General features: G+C 37.6%; 1 protein-coding gene across 1 annotated transcript in view; it reads right to left on the bottom strand.

The window, feature by feature from the left end:
- Window positions 1–21,835, bottom strand: part of LOC112411973 (DNA primase large subunit-like) — a 223,324-nt gene that overhangs the window by 190,116 nt on the left and 11,373 nt on the right. Inside the window, exon 5 of the mRNA XM_024763397.1 lies at window positions 20,680–20,817. Within this exon, the coding sequence (XP_024619165.1) occupies window positions 20,680–20,817 (138 nt within the window). The remainder of the gene's footprint in view (window positions 1–20,679; window positions 20,818–21,835) is intronic.

Here is a 21,835-nt window from a genome sequence, read left to right as displayed (position 1 = left end):
CTACAAAAGAGGATGAAAATTTGAGTACAGCTTTCCATATTGGCAAGACTGACTCCTACATTAGCAAGGCTAGATCTATATTGGGAAAACTTGCCCAAATATAAAAAGACTATTCAAAAGGTGAGGTTAAATATAAACGCAAATACTACTATATCCCACCTGTCCTTCCTGTCCCTGCCTCCAGGCCCACAAGGGTTCTGTCGAAGACCCTGCCAGACTGGGGTGAGCTCACTTCAATGTACTTGCTGGAATGAGACCCACTCTGGGGCCCAGATTGCTTGGCTGGAGCCCAAATTCCCTGCCTGGGTACTGCCAGTCACCAGGCCCGGAGAGACCACCCCTTGCTCCTGAGACCAACACCCACTCCCCCAGCCATAGCTACTTCCTCCTCCACACAAGGAGACCACCCAAAACTGTATCAATGTCACCACAGACCTGGCAGCATTGGCAGTAAGAAGACACTCATGTTGTTGTATCCCATACACCAGTGAACCATCCTGGACACTGACATCAGTCTGGAGTAAGTCTGAGTGCTATGTACCCTCTGGACACTAGACTTTGATGGCAACTCCCCACACTCTCCTTGCCCTGTCCTCCTGGGCCAGCCTTTCCCCATCAACGGCCAAGCTCAAGGGCACGTGGCTCACACTCCCCCCTCTTCTTCTATCCATTCTGGGTTCTCAGAACTTCAAACCTGAATATTGCACCCATGTCCTCACAAATTCTCCCACGTCAAAGCCCACCTTGTGCCACCTCCACCAACTCATGTGCATATAAAATTCATATCAAATATTTAACTCTTTGGGAAACTGAACATCTCAGAGAAGTAAACTGTGTACAAATACAGAAAGCACTGTGGAAAATGTGCTCCAGAATAATTCATCTCAGTGCCCTAAGGCACATCCTCAGAAGGAAGGAGACCTACAACTGGCTCCCCATCATCCTCATCACTTGTACATGTGAGTATGAGTAGATACATGGGAAAAAAAACAGGTTTGGCAAGCAAATAAGTTATCTCTTTTCTGACAACTAGGCAAACTTAAGTACGAAAAATACTTCCTAAGTTGCTCTTTACAGACTGTGGATTGAGGTGGCAATCATGAAATATTAATGAATCAGTAAGAATATAAAAGTATAGGAGGGACTTCCCTGGTGGTGCAGTGGCTAAGAATCTGCCTGCCAATGCAGGGGACACGGGTTCGAGCCCTGGTCCTGGATGATCCCACATGCCGCAGAGCAACTAAGCCCATGCACCACAACTACTGAGCCTGCACTCTAGAGCCCATGAGCCACAACTACTGAGCCCGTGTGCTGCAACTACTGAAGCCCACGCACCTACAGCAACAAGAGAAGCCACCGCAATGAGAAGCCCGTGCACCACAACGAAGAGTAGCCCCTACTCGTCACAACTAGAGAAAGCCTGCACGCAGCAATGAAGACCCAACACAGACAATAATTAATTAATTAATTAATTAATTATTTTAAAAGTGTAGGTAACATGACCTTATCCCATTACTATACCAAGGTTCAGTCCTTATCCTCCCTCTAAATTCATCCTTATCTTTTTAATTTAGACCTAGATTTCTTACCTAAAATCCCCTTTGACTAATAGAAATTTTCCCTACATGAGTTTCCTCCCTAAAATTTCCCCTACATTTTGTCTAGTGTAAATGTGGTCTTCTGCCCAGTTATCTTCTCCATTCAATCTTACTATTATGGCATTTGTATATGGACATTTTTAAGCCTTCTTATTTATAAATACCTCCTATTCTTTGGTGAAGGATTTTTTAGCATTTATTTGACACTATAAGAGCTGCCTTGTAGCAACCTTCTGGCTATAAATATTCACCTATTTGCAAAAGGCTAACTTCCTGTTAAAATAATGATTTACATTTTTGTGTTCAAACAGATTAGCAAGGTGTTAGATGGCTGCACACATACTTGTCAAAAGAAGTGCAAAAAGATGCATGCTTCCTTTTCTTTCTTTAACCAGTAAAAAGTGACTGAATAAATTAATGAATTTCTATCTTTGTTTTAAAGATTAATCCGTGTTTCCTTTAACAAATTAGAGATCCCTTTCCTTCTCCAAACTGGCATAGCTGTTGAATTATGTTTTTACAATGCTATACTAATTGTTATTTGTGTATCTATTCATGTCAACTGGAAGAGTACATAAGCTACTTGTATCAAGAATCCTGTTTTACATAGAGAACAGACTTGTGGTTGCCAAAGCGGGTGGGGAGACTGGGAATTTGGAATTAGCAGATGCAAACTATTACACATAGAATGGATAAACGAGGTCCTACTGTATAGCACAGGGAATTATATTCAATCTTATGATAAACCAAAATGGAAAAGAATATGAAAAAGAATGTATATATATGTGTAACTGAATCACTTTGCTGTATAGTAGAAATTAATGCAACATTGTAAATCAACTATACTTCAGTAAAATAAAATTTTTAAAAAATAAATTAGAAAAAAATGAATCCTGTCTTAAACCACTTCTACTCCACATCCCATATGTAGAAAGCACTTAAGAAACATTTGTTTACACACTGCATATATGCTGTTGGACACTATACTAGGTGCCAGAAATATCAAATATTTAACAGCCCAGCAAGTTGACTGGTAATAAAGAAGGTAAGAAAAGAACTCTGATAATTAAGGAGCAATGCTTCACCTGCAACTACATTCAGCTATTCGAAATCTGTGGCTTCTTTGCCAGGTTAGTGACAAGTGACTTCACACATGGGATTATTTTGTAAGTACATACAACTTCTATAAATTAGTATTGTTTCACTTAAGTCCCACAGATAAACTAGATTCTAACAAACACAATACTGACAAGTTGTCACCATAACTGTATTAGAAAAATTAACAGCTCTCATCATCCAATCCTTTCTTTAAAACTCTTTAAAAAGGTTTCTATTTTTATTGATTAATATTTTACTTCTCTTACAAATGGTTATAGAACACCTCTCTCCCCATTTTTCTTTTTAGTCATTCATTCAATAAACGTTTATTAAGTCTTTATAATACACAAAGTAATATGGTAAACACTGAGAGTTTAAAGATGAAAAAGAACCATCTCATCTTTTCAATCTATGTTTCTCAACTGTCATAAAAATATTCATGTTAATATTCATGTTCTTTAATGGGTATCAGTTGTGATTATCCTTTGCAGAGGGTATGAAAGTGGCCTCTGATTGTCCAGTCCAATGTTGTTTGGGCTCTGAACTGAACTGAAAGGATGAAGCCCAGGTGCACCTCACCTTTGCAGCAGCAGAATTCCTACCAACCCCACAACTTATTTCCCACTTAGCCAAATACATCAAGACCCAGATCCAGTAACAGTCCACATCAATGTATTTACAGCAAGTACCTTTGAGCTTATGTGTAATTATTTTCTAAGTGTTTCCTGTTGTTCATTTGCCTTTCTGTCTAGAACTTAAGCTTTCAAGTTACAGGGACAACATTAAGTGCCTCTGTATCCTTTCAAAGCCCTGGCAACAATGCTGAGAGTACAGTATCTTCTCAATGAACAACAGAAAGATGGGATAAGTACATAAATACCAAGATGTATAAAAAAGAGTTTAAAAAATTATCTGGTTAAAAATGAGCAGAGAACCTGAATAGGCTTTTTTCTTTTTTCATTTTTTTTCTTTTGTTTTCCTTTGATTTTTATTTTACATTGGAGTACAGTTGATTTACAACGTTGTGTTAGTTTCAGGTGTAGAGCAAAGTGGTTCAGTTATACATATACATATGTTGAATAGGCATTTTTCCAAAGAAGACATACAGATGGCCAAAAGGCACATCAAAAGATGCTCAACAACACCAATCATCAGGGAAATGCAAATCAAAACCACAATGAGATATCATATCACACCTGTCAGAATGGCTATTATCAAAAATACAACAAATAACAAGTGTTGGTAAGGATGTGGAGAAAAGGGAACCCTTGGGTACTGTTGGTGGGAATGTAAATTGGTGCAGCCACTATGGAAAACAGTACGGAGGTTCCTCAAAAAATTAAAAATGAAACTACCATATGATCCAGCAATTCCACTTCTGGGTATTTTTCCAAAGAAAACAAAAAAAGTAATTAGAAAAGATATACGCACCCCTATGTTCATAGAAGCATTATTTATAATAGCCAAGATATGGAAGTGCCCAATGACAGATGAATGGATAAAGATGTGGTATATACTATATATGTAATGAAATATTACTCAGCCACAAAAAATAATGAAACCTTGCCACTTGTAACAACATGGATGGACCTGAAGAGTATTATGCTTAGTGAAATAAGTCAGACAGAAAAAGACAAATACCATATGTGTTCACTTATATGTGGAATCTAAAAAACAAAACTAACAAGTGTAACAAAAGAGAAACAGACTCATAGATATTGAGAACAAACCAAAGGGGAGATGGGTAGAGGCAAGAGCAAACTAGGTGAAGGGGATTCAGAGGTACAAACTGCCAGTTATAAAATAAATAATCACAGGGATGTAATATACAGCACAGAGAATACAGTCAATATTTTATAACAACTTTGAATGATGTATAATCTCTCAAAACATCAAATCACTATGTTATATACTTAAAACTAATATGTCAGCTATACTTCAATAAATTAAATAAATAAAAATTGAAAAAAAAGAGTTCAAATTACTTATGTCTACTACAGTGTTTAACGTTAGAGTCTCAAATATACTGAAAGATTTTATCATTTTGGTGATTTAAATTTTTTATATTAACTCATACATCCTCCATCAGTAAAAATTTTTACTCATCTGGTACAGCACAGTTCTTATGTCTCGGATTTCAGAAAATGGTACAGCCCCCTCCTTTCTATGTAAATGACTGGTTTCCTTTTTGCCTTTATTCCCAGAAAGCTTATAGCCAAATACAAAGCTCAATGCTATGATTGACACTTGAGAGTTATGATTTGTTCATTTGTCCTAACTTTCTTTCCTTTTTCTTTTTTTAACTATTTTAATCAATGTGTTTTGTGTAAGCTGCCTCAGATGTTTTGTGGGAACAAAGAGGTTATAAATGAATTTACCTACTATGAAAAAGATATACACCAAGGTTCTATTTAAAAGTTCACATTTTCGGGACTTCCCTGGGGGCGCGGTGGTAAAGAACCCGCCTGCCAATGCAGGGGACACGGGTTCAATCCCTGGTCCAGGATGATCCCACATGCCACGGAGCAACTAAGCCCGTGCACCACAACTACTGAGCCTGTGCCCTGGAGCCCGTGAGCCACAACTACTGAGCCCACATGCCACAACTACTGAAGCCCGAGCACCTGGAGCCCATGCTCCACAACAAGAGAAGCCACTGCAATGAGAAGCCCACGCACTGCAATGAAGAGTAGCCCCCATTCACTGCAACTACAGAAAGCCCGCACACAGCAACGAAGACCCAACGCAGCCAAAAATAAATAAATAAATATATATATTTTTTAAAGTTCACATTTTCTTTTGTCCACCAAAACATACGTCAATTCAAATTTATTCTCCTCCACTTTTCCTTCTCCTCTAAGTTTTTGTCAATCATCCACATTCTTAAATTGTATTGTCTATTAAATTTACTATAAAGGCCAAATTTTCTGCCCATCCCTTCACACAGTTTTGAGTTTCACTGCTATTTTCTTTCATTTCTTTCAAATTACTACTTTTGAGTGGATCAATATCGTAGTTATAAGGCTTAGTGTGGTCTCTCTCTGTGTCCCAGACACCTATTTTTAGCCCAAAAAAACTTTCATCAATGACATAGGCCATAAAAAGTAAGCTTGTAAGTACTGAGATTCTTTCACTAAGTTATGAAGTGTTGGTATATTTTGAAGAAATCAGAATATGAGACTCACGGCTCTTATATCACTCTCTCCATTCCCTAGTAAACTAATAAGACCATTTAATGCAAACTATTTCTTAGACAGAAAATGAATCATAAAAGAAAAAACTGATAAAATGGACTTCATCAAAACTTAAAATTTTTCCTCTTCAAAAGAGACTGTTAAAACAAACAAAAACAGGCAAGTATAGACAGAGAAAATATTCACAAAACACACAAATACACATATACATATTTATATATGAATGTGTGTATACAGACATAATTATATATATACACACACACACACAAACAGAATTCTATACAGCGAGAACTGTATATATATAATATACAGAATTGTGTGTGTGTGTGTGTGTATAGAACTCATAAAACCCAATAAAAAGACAAACAGCCCAATTTTTAAAATGTGAAAAGGATATAAACAGACACTTTATCAATGGAGATATATGAATCACAAATAAGGGCTGAAAAGATGGTCAACATCATTAGTCATTAGGGAAATTAAAAGCATAATGAGATGTCATCACACACCCATTAGGACTGTTAAAATCTTTAATTCTGATAATACCAACTTTTGGCAAGGTTACAGCATAACTGGAACTCATACACTACTGGTGGAAATGCAAAAGACTCTAGCCTAGTGCCTCATAAAATTCAACATACTTTGTACATACTGAGCCTACAACCCAGCAATCCCATTCAGAGGCATTTACCCAAATGTTCACAGCAGTTTTATTCACTGTAGCCAAAAAGTAGAAGCAATCTAAATGTCCATTAAGTGGGGATGGGATAAACAAACTGTGGTACATTCATACAATGAAATACTACACAATAATAAAAAAAAGAATGAACTACCAAAATATGAATTGACACAGATGAATACTGAAAACATAATACAGATCAAAAAAAGCCAAACACAGAAGGATATTTATATGGTTCAATTTATATAAAATTCTAAAACCAACAAAATTATCATGACAGAAAGCAAATGAGTGTTTGCCAAAGGCCAGGTGTAGAAGGAGGAGATTAAATGCTTAAGGGACAAGGAATTTTGGGGGGTGATGGAAATATTACATATCTTGACTGTGGTGATGGTTCCCACAGCCGCATACACATGTCAAAACTCATCCAACTGTACACTTAAAATTGATGAATTTTATGTATGTCATTTATACCTCAATGAAGCCAGTTTAAACATTCAAACATAATACTTATAAAAAGCAGAGTCCCAATCACAGAAAAGAGGAACAATTATTAAAAAGAAAAAATAGAGATCATAAACATTAAAATATAACCTGCATACATTACTAACCTAAGGTATAATGTAGGCATATGTAATTCTAATCTTCACTACACTTATTCTCCAAGAATATGCTGCAAATCTTTAAGAAGTGAAAAAAAACCTACACTCTTATTTCAAATAGTTTCTATTCTGTTTGATGGCTTCTGTTTGATACCCATGGGAAAAGTATACCTGATCCTTAAAGAACAAGACTGTGAAACCAGGAGTGAGGGATTCTTAAGTGAATTAGGGCCCAGCTGCTGAAAAGGAGGCCCCATTGTAAGGCATTTCTTAACAAAATGTCAGTTTCAACGCCTCAGATGCCAAAGATGGCCTTAAAGAGAAAAATACTAAGCACAGTTAAAGCAAACAGACTAGTAAGAGCAAAGAAGGTCACTAGCATTGTTCCTTTAGGGAAACACACACACGCACGCATGTATGCGTGCACATACACACACACCTGGAAACAGGAGTTCTAACAATTTCCTTAGGATGACCTAGAAAGAGAAAATAGCCTGCAATGCATATAAAGGACAGAACAGTTTTCTACTAACAAAGCTTACAGTGAAGCAACAAGGGTACTTAACTTGAACTGCGGCATTCAAATTTCTCCTAATTCTTAAACAAAGTTCTCTACCAAAAGTAAAATATAATCAACATTTAGATGTTTCTTTAGTGAAGAACTACATATTAACGTAACAGACATCATCTAAACTGAAGACAAGGCTTGTCCATTAGGCCTAAGCTACTCTAAACTACCTATTGTAAATTTAACAAAGCATGTATATTACTTGTAAGCTGAAAACTACAAAACTGATGAAGGAAATCAAATACAATCCCCATAAATGGAGAGACATACCATGTTCATGAATTGGAAAATGCAACATAGTAAAAATGTCAATTCTTTCCAAGTTGGTATATAGGATTAGTGCAATTTCTATCCAAATAATGGCAAGATTTTTTGAAGACATAAACAATATTATATTAAAATTTATGTGGAAAGGCAAAGGAACTAGAACAGCTAAAACAATTTTGAAAAAGAAGAAAAGTAGGAAGAATCAGACTACCTGATTTCAAGACTTATAAGTACAGTCATAAAGACTGTTAAAGGCAGATGATAAATCCATACATCACCATAACTGAACAGAGAATCCAAAAATAAATCTACACAAATATGATTTTGATGAGGATGCAAAAGCAATGCAACAAAGGAAAGATAGCCTTTCTAACAAATGATACTGAAACAATTGGACATCCATAGGCAAATAAAGGAATGAATGAATAAACAAACAAACAAAAAAACTACCTATTACTGCCTAGTTGCATCTTCCGGTAGGTTGTTAATCTTTCTTACCATAACACTGTGATAAACTAGCAGAGTTATGAGGGGAAAAGTTTAAAAAATAAAACTGGAGAGTGTATGTAAGAGTGTGTGTGTGTGTGTGTGTGTGTGTGTGTGTGTGTGTGTGTGTATGCACTGAACAATGGATTCACATCCAAGACACAATGAATTATGAATTAAGTCTGAAATGTGTTGAAGTATTCTAGTAACATAATAAACAATGAACCAAGAGAGTAGATGAATCGTTTAACACTATAATATGAAACCTTCAAAGTCCCATACCATATTTTTCAAAAAGATATGCTAGTCTATTTAACACAGATTTTTTTCTTTGTAAGTAAAACAGTGGATTCAAATATATGATATTCTTAGAAGTTGAGAACTTATTGAAGGCAAAATAAATGTCAAATTGTTGGCTAGTCCAATAACAAGCACCACTCACAGATTATTTTTTAAAAAATCATTCACGTATTATGTACTTTTAACAACGGTACATGTAGAAATTACAACTAGGGACTGGTGCAGGCGGACTCTCAACCACTGTGCCACCAGGGAAGCCCCACAGATTACTTTTTAAAAAATCATTCACGTATTATGTACTTTTAGCAACGGTACATGTAGAAATTACAACTAGGGACTGGAGGAACCATAAATTATATTTGGCCACAAAAACAAAAGAGAAAAGTTGTGATCATGCACTAAGAACTACAACTGTAGTTCATCACCAGAAGCAGAAAAAGAACCACCTGGGTTCCACAGCAGCAAGGGCAGTGCACTGGGGCTTTCTTCACAGCACTTTCAGAACCAGGTACAACTGTCTCACTTAAACACGGTTAAGACAGTAAATTTCATGTTACATGTATTTTACCACAGTAAAAAAATACTGGGAAGAAATATGGATGAGAGAAGCAAAGACACAAGATGTGGACCTGAACCCTCATACAATATGTAAGAGACAAGAAGAAGATGAGTATATGGAATATAAGACATGGGTGGGTGGGCTTTGGGATGGGCAGGAAAGTGGGAGTGAACATACAAAGAGTGTAACTGAGAGAGAAGGCTGGAACAGTTAAGAATATCTATTGACATTTTCAAATCCAAGACTGAGCTGGTATAAATTACATCATATTGTGTCACAAAAATAAAAATTAAAACAAAGACACTACAAAGTCCCTGTTCTAAAACAGTAATGAATTAAAGGATCTCGGTCAACAGAGCAATCTAACATGCAAGAAACTACTTGTTTAAGATATTTCCAACTAGTAAAATTCCCAATCCTACCATCGCTCTACAGTAAGGTGTTGACTGACACATTTATGCTCATCAATGATAACCCAAAAAGAAAAGAAAAAGGAATCATTGTGCCACTTCCCACAAAGAGGGATCACAAACAAGGCACCAAGGATTCAGGTGCACTGGTAGAATTCTGGCTCAGCAACTAACTAGCACTGTGATCTTGGACGAATTGTTTAACCTTTCAAAGCCTCAGTTCCCTCATTTGCAAAACTCATGCTAATAACCAGCTCAGTAACTACTGACAGGATTAAATCAGCAATGCATATAAGAAATTTAATAGTGTCCGGCACCCAGTAAGTGCTTAATAAACAGAAATCTGCCTCCATAACCATAACCACCACCACCAAGCAGGCCAATTCTCCACCTAAAATAAATAAAGCTCAGAGGTTCCTGACCTAAGAAGAATGATTCAGCACCACCTGGAACTGAAGGGAAAAACACACTTTCAAATGTGTGTGTGTGTGTGAGTGTGCGTGTGTGTGCACATTCACACCTGCACATGTAACATACTGCCTCAGGCCCAACCCTCATTACGCAACCGATAAATATTTGCCAAATGATAAATTCCTTGGCCAAAGTGTTAAAAAAAATGAGAGAAATACATAAAACATTGAAGCCATCAAGGTAAAGCAGTAATTTCTATGACTTTCAGTATGTAATTTTTTTCAGGCATCTTAGGAAGTAGAAATGATTTCCTTCTTCATTTTTTTTTTTTTTGCGGTACACGGGCCTCTCACTGTTATGGCCTCTCCCGTTGTGGTGCTCCAGACGCCCAGGCTCAGCGGCCATGGCTCACGGGCCCAGCCGCTCTGCGGCATGTGGGATCCTCCCGGACCAGGGCACGAACCTGCGTCCCCTGCATTGGCAGGCAGACTCTCAACCACTGCGCCACCAGGGAAGCCCTTCTTAATTTTTAAACAAAACTCAAAAGTAGCCTGAAGGATTAATGAAAATGTACTTACAAAAGACTTAGAAAAGACTGTAAATGCAAACTGTTATTCTCTTTCTTTGGGATTACAGCCACCCTGAAGACTTAGAAAAGACTGTAAATGCAAACTGTTATTCTCTTTCTTTGGGATTACAGCCACCCTGCCAAAATCCAAAGCTGTATTAGTTAAGTTTTTTCCTCAAAGATTGAATGTTATTTCACCTCCCCTCCATTATTTTAGCCTTTAATAGTCAATGTGAAAACTGGACCTGATTACCTGATTACGAATCTTGTTTGCGATTCTTCTGTTTCCAAGTTTATGAGAAAGAAATCTGTCTTATATATCTTTTTCCATTTTCAGGTCTGTTTTTTCTAGATTATCACCCCATTCACATCTCAATTTAGTTGCTCACTGACACTGTTCCCTTAACCACTTAGCAACTCAACAAATATAGTCTTGTATACGGACAAAATCATAGCTGCTCCAAGGACAACCATAATTTTTTTTAAACCAGACCTAAGTGCCTTCCATATTACTAAAGTCTCGTAACTCTATATAGGTTTCTAATTTAAAATGTAGGCCTGAAAATACTGAAACTCACCTAATATCATGCTCTAAAATGCACCCTCAATGTATAAAATTATTAAAAATAAAAAGGATTTTATACAAACAGCAAGAGTCTCACAAACATTTACTCCTATTCTTAGTGCCTTTTTTAAAATTTAGGGGAAACCAAACCTGTGCATTTAGTGATTCTCAATTCTATCATTCCTTGATTATTTCTAGTATCAACTAGTCGGGGACAATTTCCATTTGCTGTTTTTATTTTTGTTTTGAACTCACACATACTCTCATTTCAGATAACATTCTCCATGCCACTCCAATGTTACATATGCTGCCTACTTGAGTTCACAGAGTTCTCTGTGTCACCTGGATTAGGACATTAAGCCTTAATAAGATTTTTATTTCTGAGACACAAGATTCTCAATGCATGTAAATCAGAAGATGTATTCTGCACTCCCTGCCAAGTTCCTCAGATATATATGTGCAATTAAATAGACAAGCAGTGAAATTTGAAGGTACAGAATTAGTAGCTGGTATCTGGACAGTACTCACCTGCCTGTACAGACAGGGCGGGGAAGAGAAACATCAACCAAGGGTGTGGACAAGGAAGAAACGAAGAGCCAACTTACAAATGAAGACAACTAATACTGGTCTTATTCCCCATCCCCAACCCCCACCCCAAAAAAAACAAGGTCAAGGGATTGTTCACATCCAAAAAGAGCCCTGCAAAACTCAGCTCAGAGCTGACCTCTTCCTTGAAGGCTTCTCTGCGGTCCCCAGACTAAGTCCATCACCTCTTTCCTGTGCTACCGCTGCACCCAGGACACACTGCTCTTTCACAGACCACAGCGCAGGAGGACTGTTTACATCTCTGCCCACTGTTGCCCCCCTCACCATTCACCCTGAAAGCTTAATCATACCTCTGCCCCTGCATATTTGCCTGGCACGCAGTGAATACTCACAAAGAGTTTATTACTATGTTGAACCTGAATGAAAATCTTTTTCTAAATGTTATATAATTATGACAAAAATGACAGTCAGGTATAAAAGAAAGCCAAACATTATATATAACCAAACACTTCTTTTTAACATTTATTCTTTCTCTGGCACACCATTATTAAGTGTCACAGATTTAAAAAAAAGCTGATCTGGATTTAACACAGGATGTGTCAATCTTATTTCTATGAAACAAAGTTGGTTTAATTAATATAATATTTTACTTTGGTTTAAATTCCTCTGTGTTGTGTGTGTGTATCTCTCTCTTATCCTCATTCTTTCTCATTAATAAGGAATCAGAAAGCTTTGAAAAAAAAACTGAAACTCAAAGATGTACACATAATCATTACTTCTCAATGTCCAGTCACTGTGAAAAATTACACTCTCAAAATTTAATCAATCCTGGAACAAAACTGTATTCGTATTCCTAGCTCCCCCTGTGCAAAATTTTTATATTGGAAAACTAACAGGTGATGCATCTTTCTTTGTAGAGACTGAATAAATTTTTGCTCTATGAGAGTAGAACTGTCAAAGAACTGAATTTACAAGGACCCCCCCCCAAAAAAAACCTATTTCAGTATTCAGCTGTTTCCTAGCAACTGAATCTGCAGATATTTTCTCATCACAAGTGAGTAATAGGGATAAAAATCTGTGTTTCAGTGCACTCAAGTGTCAATGAAAGCAATGCAGCTCAGTGGAAAAAAACACTATAAATAGTGTGTAAAAATACTAAGTATCTTCTAGCCAATCTCGGCTGAAGTGTAAAAGGGGTAATTATAATTGTTAAATATGATAAATGATCTGAGGAACAGGAGTGTTTATAGAGGAGTACAGGGGCATTCTTCTGTGAGTGGGGGGAAGGGTGCACAGGGAACACAAAGGTGACCACAGAAATAGTAACCTAAGAATTACTCTGGAAAGTTAGTTCAACCATGAAAAGAGAAGCTGCTGTTCTCAAGCTAGAGTTTAAACCTGGCTGAGGCTGCATCATAAATTTCTAGACAAAATATAACCTCACATATTACATACTCCAGAGAAAACCTGTCAAGAGTAACAACTGTAACCCCTGCAGCCAACTGCAGCGGTTCTTAGGAAGCAGGGTACTGCAGCCACAGACGTTCCCAACAGAGATTGCAGAAATATTCTGCATGCACAGCCCTTCCCACATCTGAGGTGCTTCACTCTTTCCTTTTATAAACAGAACACTGAAGTGCAACATCGTTTCACGTACTTTTTTCAACAAATCTGGAGAAAACACAAACATGCAGCTCTCACAGGGTAATTCACCAGATCCTGAGCACCTGCTCTTCTCAAGGTACTGTGCTCAGCATCAGAGAGAATGAAGTTGAACAGGGCTGAGTCCCTACCCTGCAGAAGCCAAACAGGGCTCAGTCCCTACCTGGAGAAGTTGAACAGGGCTGAGTCCCTACCCTGGAGAAGCTGAATAGGGCTCAGTCCTACCTGCAGAAGCTGAACAGAGCTTAGTCCCTACCCTGGAGAAGCTGAACAGGGCTCAGTCCCTACTACCCTGGAGAAGCCTACATGTAAAACATGTCATAGAACACTTGAGGGTGAATAAGAGAGCAGTAGAGGGGCAGAGGTATTTGACTGCGCCTGGGGAGAGGCAACAATCTATGAAAAAAAGGCACTGACTTTAAGGAGTTATGGGAGACCCACAGTGAAGAACCCAAGTCCTTCACCAATCAGCCACAAGAATTTTGGTAAGCCACCCAAGCCTTTGCGGGGCTAAACTTTCATGGGCAAAATGAAGAGGCCTGACTGGTAAGTTTTATTGAGAGCTCCTTATAAAAGAAAGCTAAAGCACTACCATACACAATAGGACAAACATGCATGTCCACTGATATCTATAAACCTCAAGTTTGGATTCTAGGAGCCAAGAATGAGGGCAAGATAACACACAAATGATTATCACACAACTCTAAAATCCTGTGCTGCTCTAAAAATCCTATGTCGATGTGCTGCTAACATTTGCTAGCAACTAGAAATAAGTGAATCATTAAAATTCTTGCCACCAATAATTTCCATAAACACAAAGTGCAAAATTGTACTAAGCACCACAGGGAAAAATTCAAACCCCTTAAAATTCTATTCTTTACATGAACTAGCCCCTTCAAATGAACACCTGAAAAATATATAGCACTTTGGAATTTTTTAAGCACCATATATATATATATACACACACACATATATATAATATATATATAACTGATTCTTTTTCCAACGAATCTAAGCTAGCCTATCAAAAACCTAGAATATTCCACTAAAACAATAACTTTTACTCAACCCTATTTTGTGATGGTGCTAAAAGCCTCATTTTCTAAAATACTGGGTTGGCCAAAAAGTTCGTTTGGATTTTCCCGTAAGATATTATGAAAGTCCCAAACGAACTTTTTGGCCAACCCAATAAAATACATATGGAGAAAGATGCCAAGACTCACTTGTAATGACTTGTTCGTCTGTGGGATCCAGTGCGCCTGCCTGACCCCACACCCTACCTCGAAATACTCACTTCGGTTACTAGGTCCTCTACAATCTAAAGAGCAACATTCAATTTAGCATCCTCAGTCAACAAGTGTGTCTTCAAAGTAAAAAGAGGATGTTTATTTTTTCCCCCAAAATGAATGGTTTTTCTGTTATCGATAGTTTCATGGCTTTTAACTGCATTGCTTTGTTTCCTAGAGCTCAGTACCAGGGGAGAATGAATGGGCTGGTGCCTGAGAGTAAAGTCAGAAGTGAAGGATTAGCAGCTACACTGACTGGTCCACTGCAATCACTTTAAAATAACATTAAATAACCAGGAAGTAATATTGGAAAAGACATATTAATCAATCCAAAACCAAAGGATTTCAACGAGACACAAATAAGACAAAGAAAATTCTTATATGATCACAAAGTAACCATTCAAGAAAATTAATTATATTTAAGCACAGCTTAAGGAACTAAACTGAACACTGCTTTTAAAAAGAGGATAAAAGATTTAAGAGGATTCTAAGCTCTGTAGAAATAAAAAATTACTTGATCAAGTGCCTACAAAGAATATTTTTCCAAAGCAACAAATACTGGGTGAGTCACAGATCCAACTACTATTCTAAACATGTGAAAAAGAAAATCCTTTTCAAAAAAAGAAAATCCTTACTTTCCTCTGTGACTCCAAGAAAGCTGCTTACTTGTTGTCAGTTATTTCCCAGGGAGCTTCTCGAAAGTCCTCTTTCTATCTCTAAATTAGAATAAATATATTTTCTGAAAGTCTGTTTTCTAAAGTTTTACCAGCACCTTCTAATGATGAATCTCACCCACAGAAAGTGAAATTAGTCACATAACGTGAGAAAAAAGAGAATCTGCCTTAAAGATATTCAGCTACAACTTAAGAAGCTGCCCGTTTTCTAAAAACAAAGCAAGCACGCTCCACCAGTGACACAGAGTGGAAGTGTGTGAAAACCCAAGCTCGGCCATGTGACCCCCTACGTCTCAGGGCTTCACTTTATCCTCCCCAGAAATCCAGACTTAAACCCAACTTCACACTTGCCATCACCATCTGGATGACTGACAAGCACCTCCTGCTTAACATGATCAGAGTAGAACTCCTGGTTTTAGCCTGTGGACTTCTCACACAGTCTTCCACATCGTGGTAAAAGACATCGCCCTCTAATCAGTTACTCTGGCCAAGAATCTGGGCAGTGCAACACAGTGGTCAGGAGTAAAGACTGAAGCCAGGCTGCATGGATGCAAACCCTGCCCTGGCTCCTCACTTAGCTGTGCAGACTGTACGCCTCAGAGACTGAAAATGGTACCCACCTAACAGGATTACTGTGAAGATGAAATGTGAAGCTCATGTGAAGCATTTAGAACAGCACCTGGCAAATATAAAATGTTCACTAAGTATAAGCTATCATTATTGTTTTTATCCCGATTTCCTCTTTTTCTCTCACACCCAGTGTGTCAACAGCACTTCAAGAAAGTAACTGAAATCCAGAGAGTTCTCTGAATCATCACCACCACAACCAGCCTCTTTCCAGCCACCATCTAGATTAAAGTGATAAACTTCTGAACTAGTCTTCCTACTGCCATTCTTTCTATACCCTCCAAAGTGGTTTTCAGCCACAGTAACCTATTCTAAATATAAATCAGATTATATCACTCCCTTTTCCAAAACCATCCAATGGTTTTCCACTACATTAGGCTAAAAAATCAATCTCTCTACCCTGGTTTATTCAAAGTCCTGCATCGCTGCCGTCTCATTCTGTACAGCTCCCCGCTAGCTCACTATACTCCAGCATTGTGCAAAAATGCCAACCCTCTCTCCTTGGGGCCTTGGCATCAATGACCGCTCCTGCCTAGAATGTACTTTCCTCTACTTTTGCTCTGCTGGCTCCTTCATGTCACATATAATATTGTTATTGTTTATTTCTTTGGTAACTGGTATAAGTTTTATAAGAGAAGAAATTTCATCTATCCTATTAAGTATTATATCCCTAGTACTGAAAACAATACATGGGTGAACAAATAAAAAGTTATTAAAAAAGAAAAAAAAACCATTAACTGAGAGAACTGGCTAAAGGTTCTAAAATTGTTATGTGAAGCAAAGAAATATATCTTTCCCTCATTCTTTTCCCTAACTGGTTATCAATTTATTGCATCTCAACTCCAAATTCACCCTTTTTGCCTGCTCTGTAACCGGACCCTAATACACTATACCTTTCAATATTTCCTGAGTTTGAAGATCTAAATCCCCTGATAATACAACTACTCATAAAGGCACAGTTTTCATCAAAAGATCCAAAGAATCACAATTAGAAAACCCGAGATCCAGTTATGGCTGCAGCAATTACTGGCCAAAAAGACACTGGACAAACTACCTGGCCTCTCTGAGCAGCACTTTCCTAGCCTGTGTGATGCAGACGGTCATCCTCATCCATCTCAGAGACTTGTGGTGAGGATCAAATGAGATCACAGACAAGCAGTAAACTATGTGCGGACAGTAAGAGTCATCCTCATTATTCAGTATCTATCAGTCCAACAAAATGTTATTGAGCACTGACCCTATGTTACGTAGAGAGGAAAGTTTAAGACCAAGCCCTTACTCTCAAAAAGCTTACATTGTAGTTGAGAAGAAAAACGCTAACTGGAGTAATCTCACTGCAGTTTGGTAGTGTGCAGAATGCTGTGGGGGCACAAAGGAGAAACACTCACTACAATCCTGGGGCTCAGGGGGGCTTCCTGGAGGAAACGGTGCCACAGCTGAGTCTCACAAATCAGCAGGGTGAGAAAAGAGCTCTTATCAAATGAGAACATAATGCCCATCTTTTACTAGTCCTAAAGCATGCTCAAAAGCCAGATTTGTTATCTTATAATATAAATCACATGATCAAAGACTAACAACAAGCTTGCAGATGTCACCTGGGGTAAAATTCTTCTATCAACTTTGACCTTCCCCAGCACCATTTATTTCTTCCTCTACCACAGATTAGAATACCTTTTTCTAAATCTTTAGGGCAATTCTTCTCATCCTACAAGGATATTTTCAAATTCTTTCAATTACATACTTCAAGGTCAAAACCTTCCTCACTGGAAAAGACAGTAATCAAGAAACCATCACAATGGGTTTAATTTCCGCTTTGCCTCAGCCTAAAAGCAACACCTTCCCTTCCTCCCAGAGCTTCAGACTCCAAAGCTGTCAGGACAGCTTCCCAGGCAAACCCCTCCATCCACTCTCCTTCACGGCGAGGCAAAGGGCTCTATGGACAACCTCTCAACCAGACTCGGGCCCTGACCTACCCAGAAGAAAGCCAAGCACTTTTTGGCCAACCCAGTATTTTAGAAAATGAGGCTTTTGGCACCAATACAAAGTAGGACTGAGTAAAAGTTATTGTTTTCAGAATAAGAACAATACCAGAAAAAATTATAAGTTTTAACTCAAAAGGAAAGGTTGGCCTTTGCTTATACGGTAATCGGTACAGCTTAAAAAGAGCCACAGCACATAACTTTGAAGTTATGTACTAAACACTAATTACCCAAAAAAGTGTCCCAAAAAAGTACAAAAGAAAACTACACTCAGATTAACAAACAACACTGAAAAATGTATTTTTAAGATGTTATCACTTAAGTGTCTGTTTAAACAAATCTCTTAAAAAGCACTGATTATGTCATTTATTTAACTCAGCTACCTCCAATTTCACCCAGCAGCAGGCTGTTTATTGTAGCACTAACCTAGTACTGCTTTTCCTAATTAAACATAAAGACTTTCTTCTACATTGCCCTCTACTGACACAAAATAACAATTTAGAACAGAAATCTAGGGATTATATCTACCACAGGCCACACTAATTGTTAAGGGTCACATATGACATCCATCCCAAGGAAAAAAAGACACAACCTTGAAGAGACAAAGGCTGTTCACAAAATTAATCATCTCACCAATAGTATTACTAGGAGAAAGAAAAAATGACAAAATTAACCATGAGAAGTAACAAATAAAAACCTACTTAAAGGGACTTTCCTGGTGGCACAGTGATTAAGAATCCGCCTGCCAATGCAGGGAACACAGGTTTGATCCCTGGTCTGGAAAGATCCCACATGCTGCAGAGCAACTAAGCCCGTGTGCCACAAAGCCTGCGCTCTGGAACCCGCGAGCCACAACTACTGCACAACTACTGAAGCCCACATGCCCTAGAGCCCGTGCACCACAACTACCGAGCCCACGCAGCACAACTACTGAAGTCCACGTGTTCTAGGGCCCACGTGCTGCAACTACTGAGCCCATGTGCTGCAACTACTGAAGCCCACGTGCCTAGAGCCCACGCTCTGCAACGAGAAGCCACCGCAATGAGAAAGCCTGCACACAACAAAGAGTAGCCCTCACCCACCGCAACTAGAGAAAGCCCGTGTGCAGCAATGAAGACCCAATACAGCCAAAAAAATAAATTAAAAAAAACCCTACTTAAATACGTAAATATAAGACATGACACCATAAAACTCCTAGAAGAGAACATTATTTGTTCTCTACAAATATTTGTTCTCTACAAATAACATTCTCATACATAAATTATACCAATGTTTTATTAGGTCATTCTCCCAAGTCAATAGAAATAAAAGTAAAAATAAACAAATGGGACCTAATCAACCTTACAAGCAAAAGAAAGAAAAACCACCCTTGCACAGCAAAGGAAACCATCAATAGAACGAAAAGATAGCCTATGGACTGGGAGAAAATATTTGCAAATGATGTGACCAACAAGGGCTTAATTTCCAAAATACACAAACAGTTCATATAACTCAATGACAAAAAAACAAACAACCCAATCAAAAAATGGGCAGAAGATCTAAATAGACATTTCTCCAAAGAAGACATACAGATGGCCAATAGGCACATAAAAGGATGCTCATCATCACTAATTATTAGGAAAATGCAAATCAAAACTACAGTGAGGTATCACCTCACAACAGTCAGAATGGCATTAAAAAGTCTACAAACAACAAATGCTAGAGAGGGTGTGGAGAAAAGTGAACCCTCCTACACTGTTGGTGGGAATTTAAGCTGGTACAGCCACTATGGAAAACAGTATTGGAGGTTCCTTAAAAAACTAAAAATAGAGTTGCCTTATGATCCAGCAATCCCACTCTTACGCATATACCCAGACAAACCATAATTCAAAATGATACATGTACCCCTACGTTCATAGCAGCATTACTAAAATAGCCAAGACGTGGAAACAACCTAAATGTTCATCAACAGATGAGTGGATAAAGAAGATGTGGTACACATAAAATGGAATGGAATGAAATAATGCCATTTGCAGCAACATGGATGGCTGCTAGAGATTATCGCACTAATTGAAGTCAGTCAGAAAGAGAAAGATAAATACCATATGACAGCACTTATATGTGCAATCTAAAATATGACACAAATGAGCTTATCTATGAAACAGAAACAGACTCACAGATATAGAGAATGGACTTGTGGTTGCCAAGGGGGAGGGATGGATTGGGAGTTTGGGGTTAGCAGACACAAACTATTATAGAATGGATAAACAACAAGGTCCTACTGTATAGCACAGGGAACTATATTCAATACCCAATACCCTGTGATAAACCATAATGGAAAAGAATATATATATATGCATAACTGAGTCACTTTGCTGTACAGCAGAAATTAACACAACCTTGTAAGTCAACTATACTTCAATAGAATAAATTAAAAAAAATTAAAACCTAGGAGTTCTACAAATAACAGTACAGCATCATAAGCAATCTGAATATTACTATAAAAATTAAACTATTTTTTAAGAAGTACAGAACTAAACTATCAACAGTATGTAACTGAAAACATGAACATATAGAAATAAAGTGAACACGGAAATATGGAAACAAAGTAAAATACTTACAGCCAAAGCCTTGGACAGTTTGGTTCTAAATTCATTAAGGATGATAGCCACAATGTCCTTGAGTGGTACATAAGCAAAGCCATTTTCCAAATAGACTTTCCTTCCTCGGAACAAATCCAGAGCATCAGCAAAAGGGATCTGAATTCAGTGTAAAAAACAGGGAAAATAAGTCAGTACCTGTCATTACGAAATTCTCCTACGTCTTCGTAAGTACTAAGGCTAAACAAAATCCCTCCTCTGAGAAAGTCATTAGTCCTAGCAGATCTAAAGAAAAAAAAAGCAAGAAGATCAATTTATACTCCTTGTAAGTAAACAACAGCATTAGGAAGGAGTGGCAGGCAAAAAATGTGTTTGTTTTAGAGTGGATCTTTCAAAAAATAATAAGCCAAGTTAAAATGCTTTACTTTCATTCTTAACTCATCAGTTTACAAATTATAATCACCAGGATTTCAAATTCCCAGCTCAAGCCCTCTGGGTACACTGCATTCCTCTCACGTGACATAGTCCACATTTTGTTCTGCATCAAGTGGAATCCAATGTGTATACAATTATGTTCAGTGCTAAAAATTACTAGTAAGTAAAGTAATTCCAAATTTCTTCATCTATGTTTCCACTCTTTCTCCAGAGAAATATATTGGAAAAGCTAATCTCAACACTAAGAAATGGAAATAATAATAAATGTCCAGTTTTATCTTTAAAATAAGTACTTGCCAGTAAATATTTTTTTAAAAACCTAATAAATACTATTCTACTTACACTTTTTAAAGTCCTATGAACTATGGTAAAATTTTAAGAGATGAGATTATGGTAATGGTATTAATAAATTGCAAAACTCATCCTTACTCTTCAACAGAGTTTTTCTACTTCTTAAAAATGAGATAAAAAACTAGGTTTAAAGAAAAAAAAAAGATTCCCCAAATACCCTATTCACCCAAGTTTTATGGAAGAGTTAAATCTATATGCCCATAATTCTTCAATGTATTCAATGACACCACATAATAATCAGATCATGTGTTTTTACAGAACGTTTCTAATTAATTTACAGATTTCTACATCCAGCACACAGTCCTTGCCCTGAAGCAGTTTACCACTTGGTTGAAGAAACAAGACGGACTCATATGGACAAACACGCCCTGCAGGAGGACGCTGGCCAGCC

Source organism: Neophocaena asiaeorientalis, unplaced genomic scaffold (genome assembly GCF_003031525.2).
Source record: "Neophocaena asiaeorientalis asiaeorientalis breed wild unplaced genomic scaffold, Neophocaena_asiaeorientalis_V1.1 scaffold906, whole genome shotgun sequence".
In the NCBI taxonomy this organism is placed as follows: Eukaryota; Metazoa; Chordata; class Mammalia; order Artiodactyla; family Phocoenidae; genus Neophocaena; species Neophocaena asiaeorientalis.
This window is presented reverse-complemented; position numbering and strand designations above follow the sequence as displayed.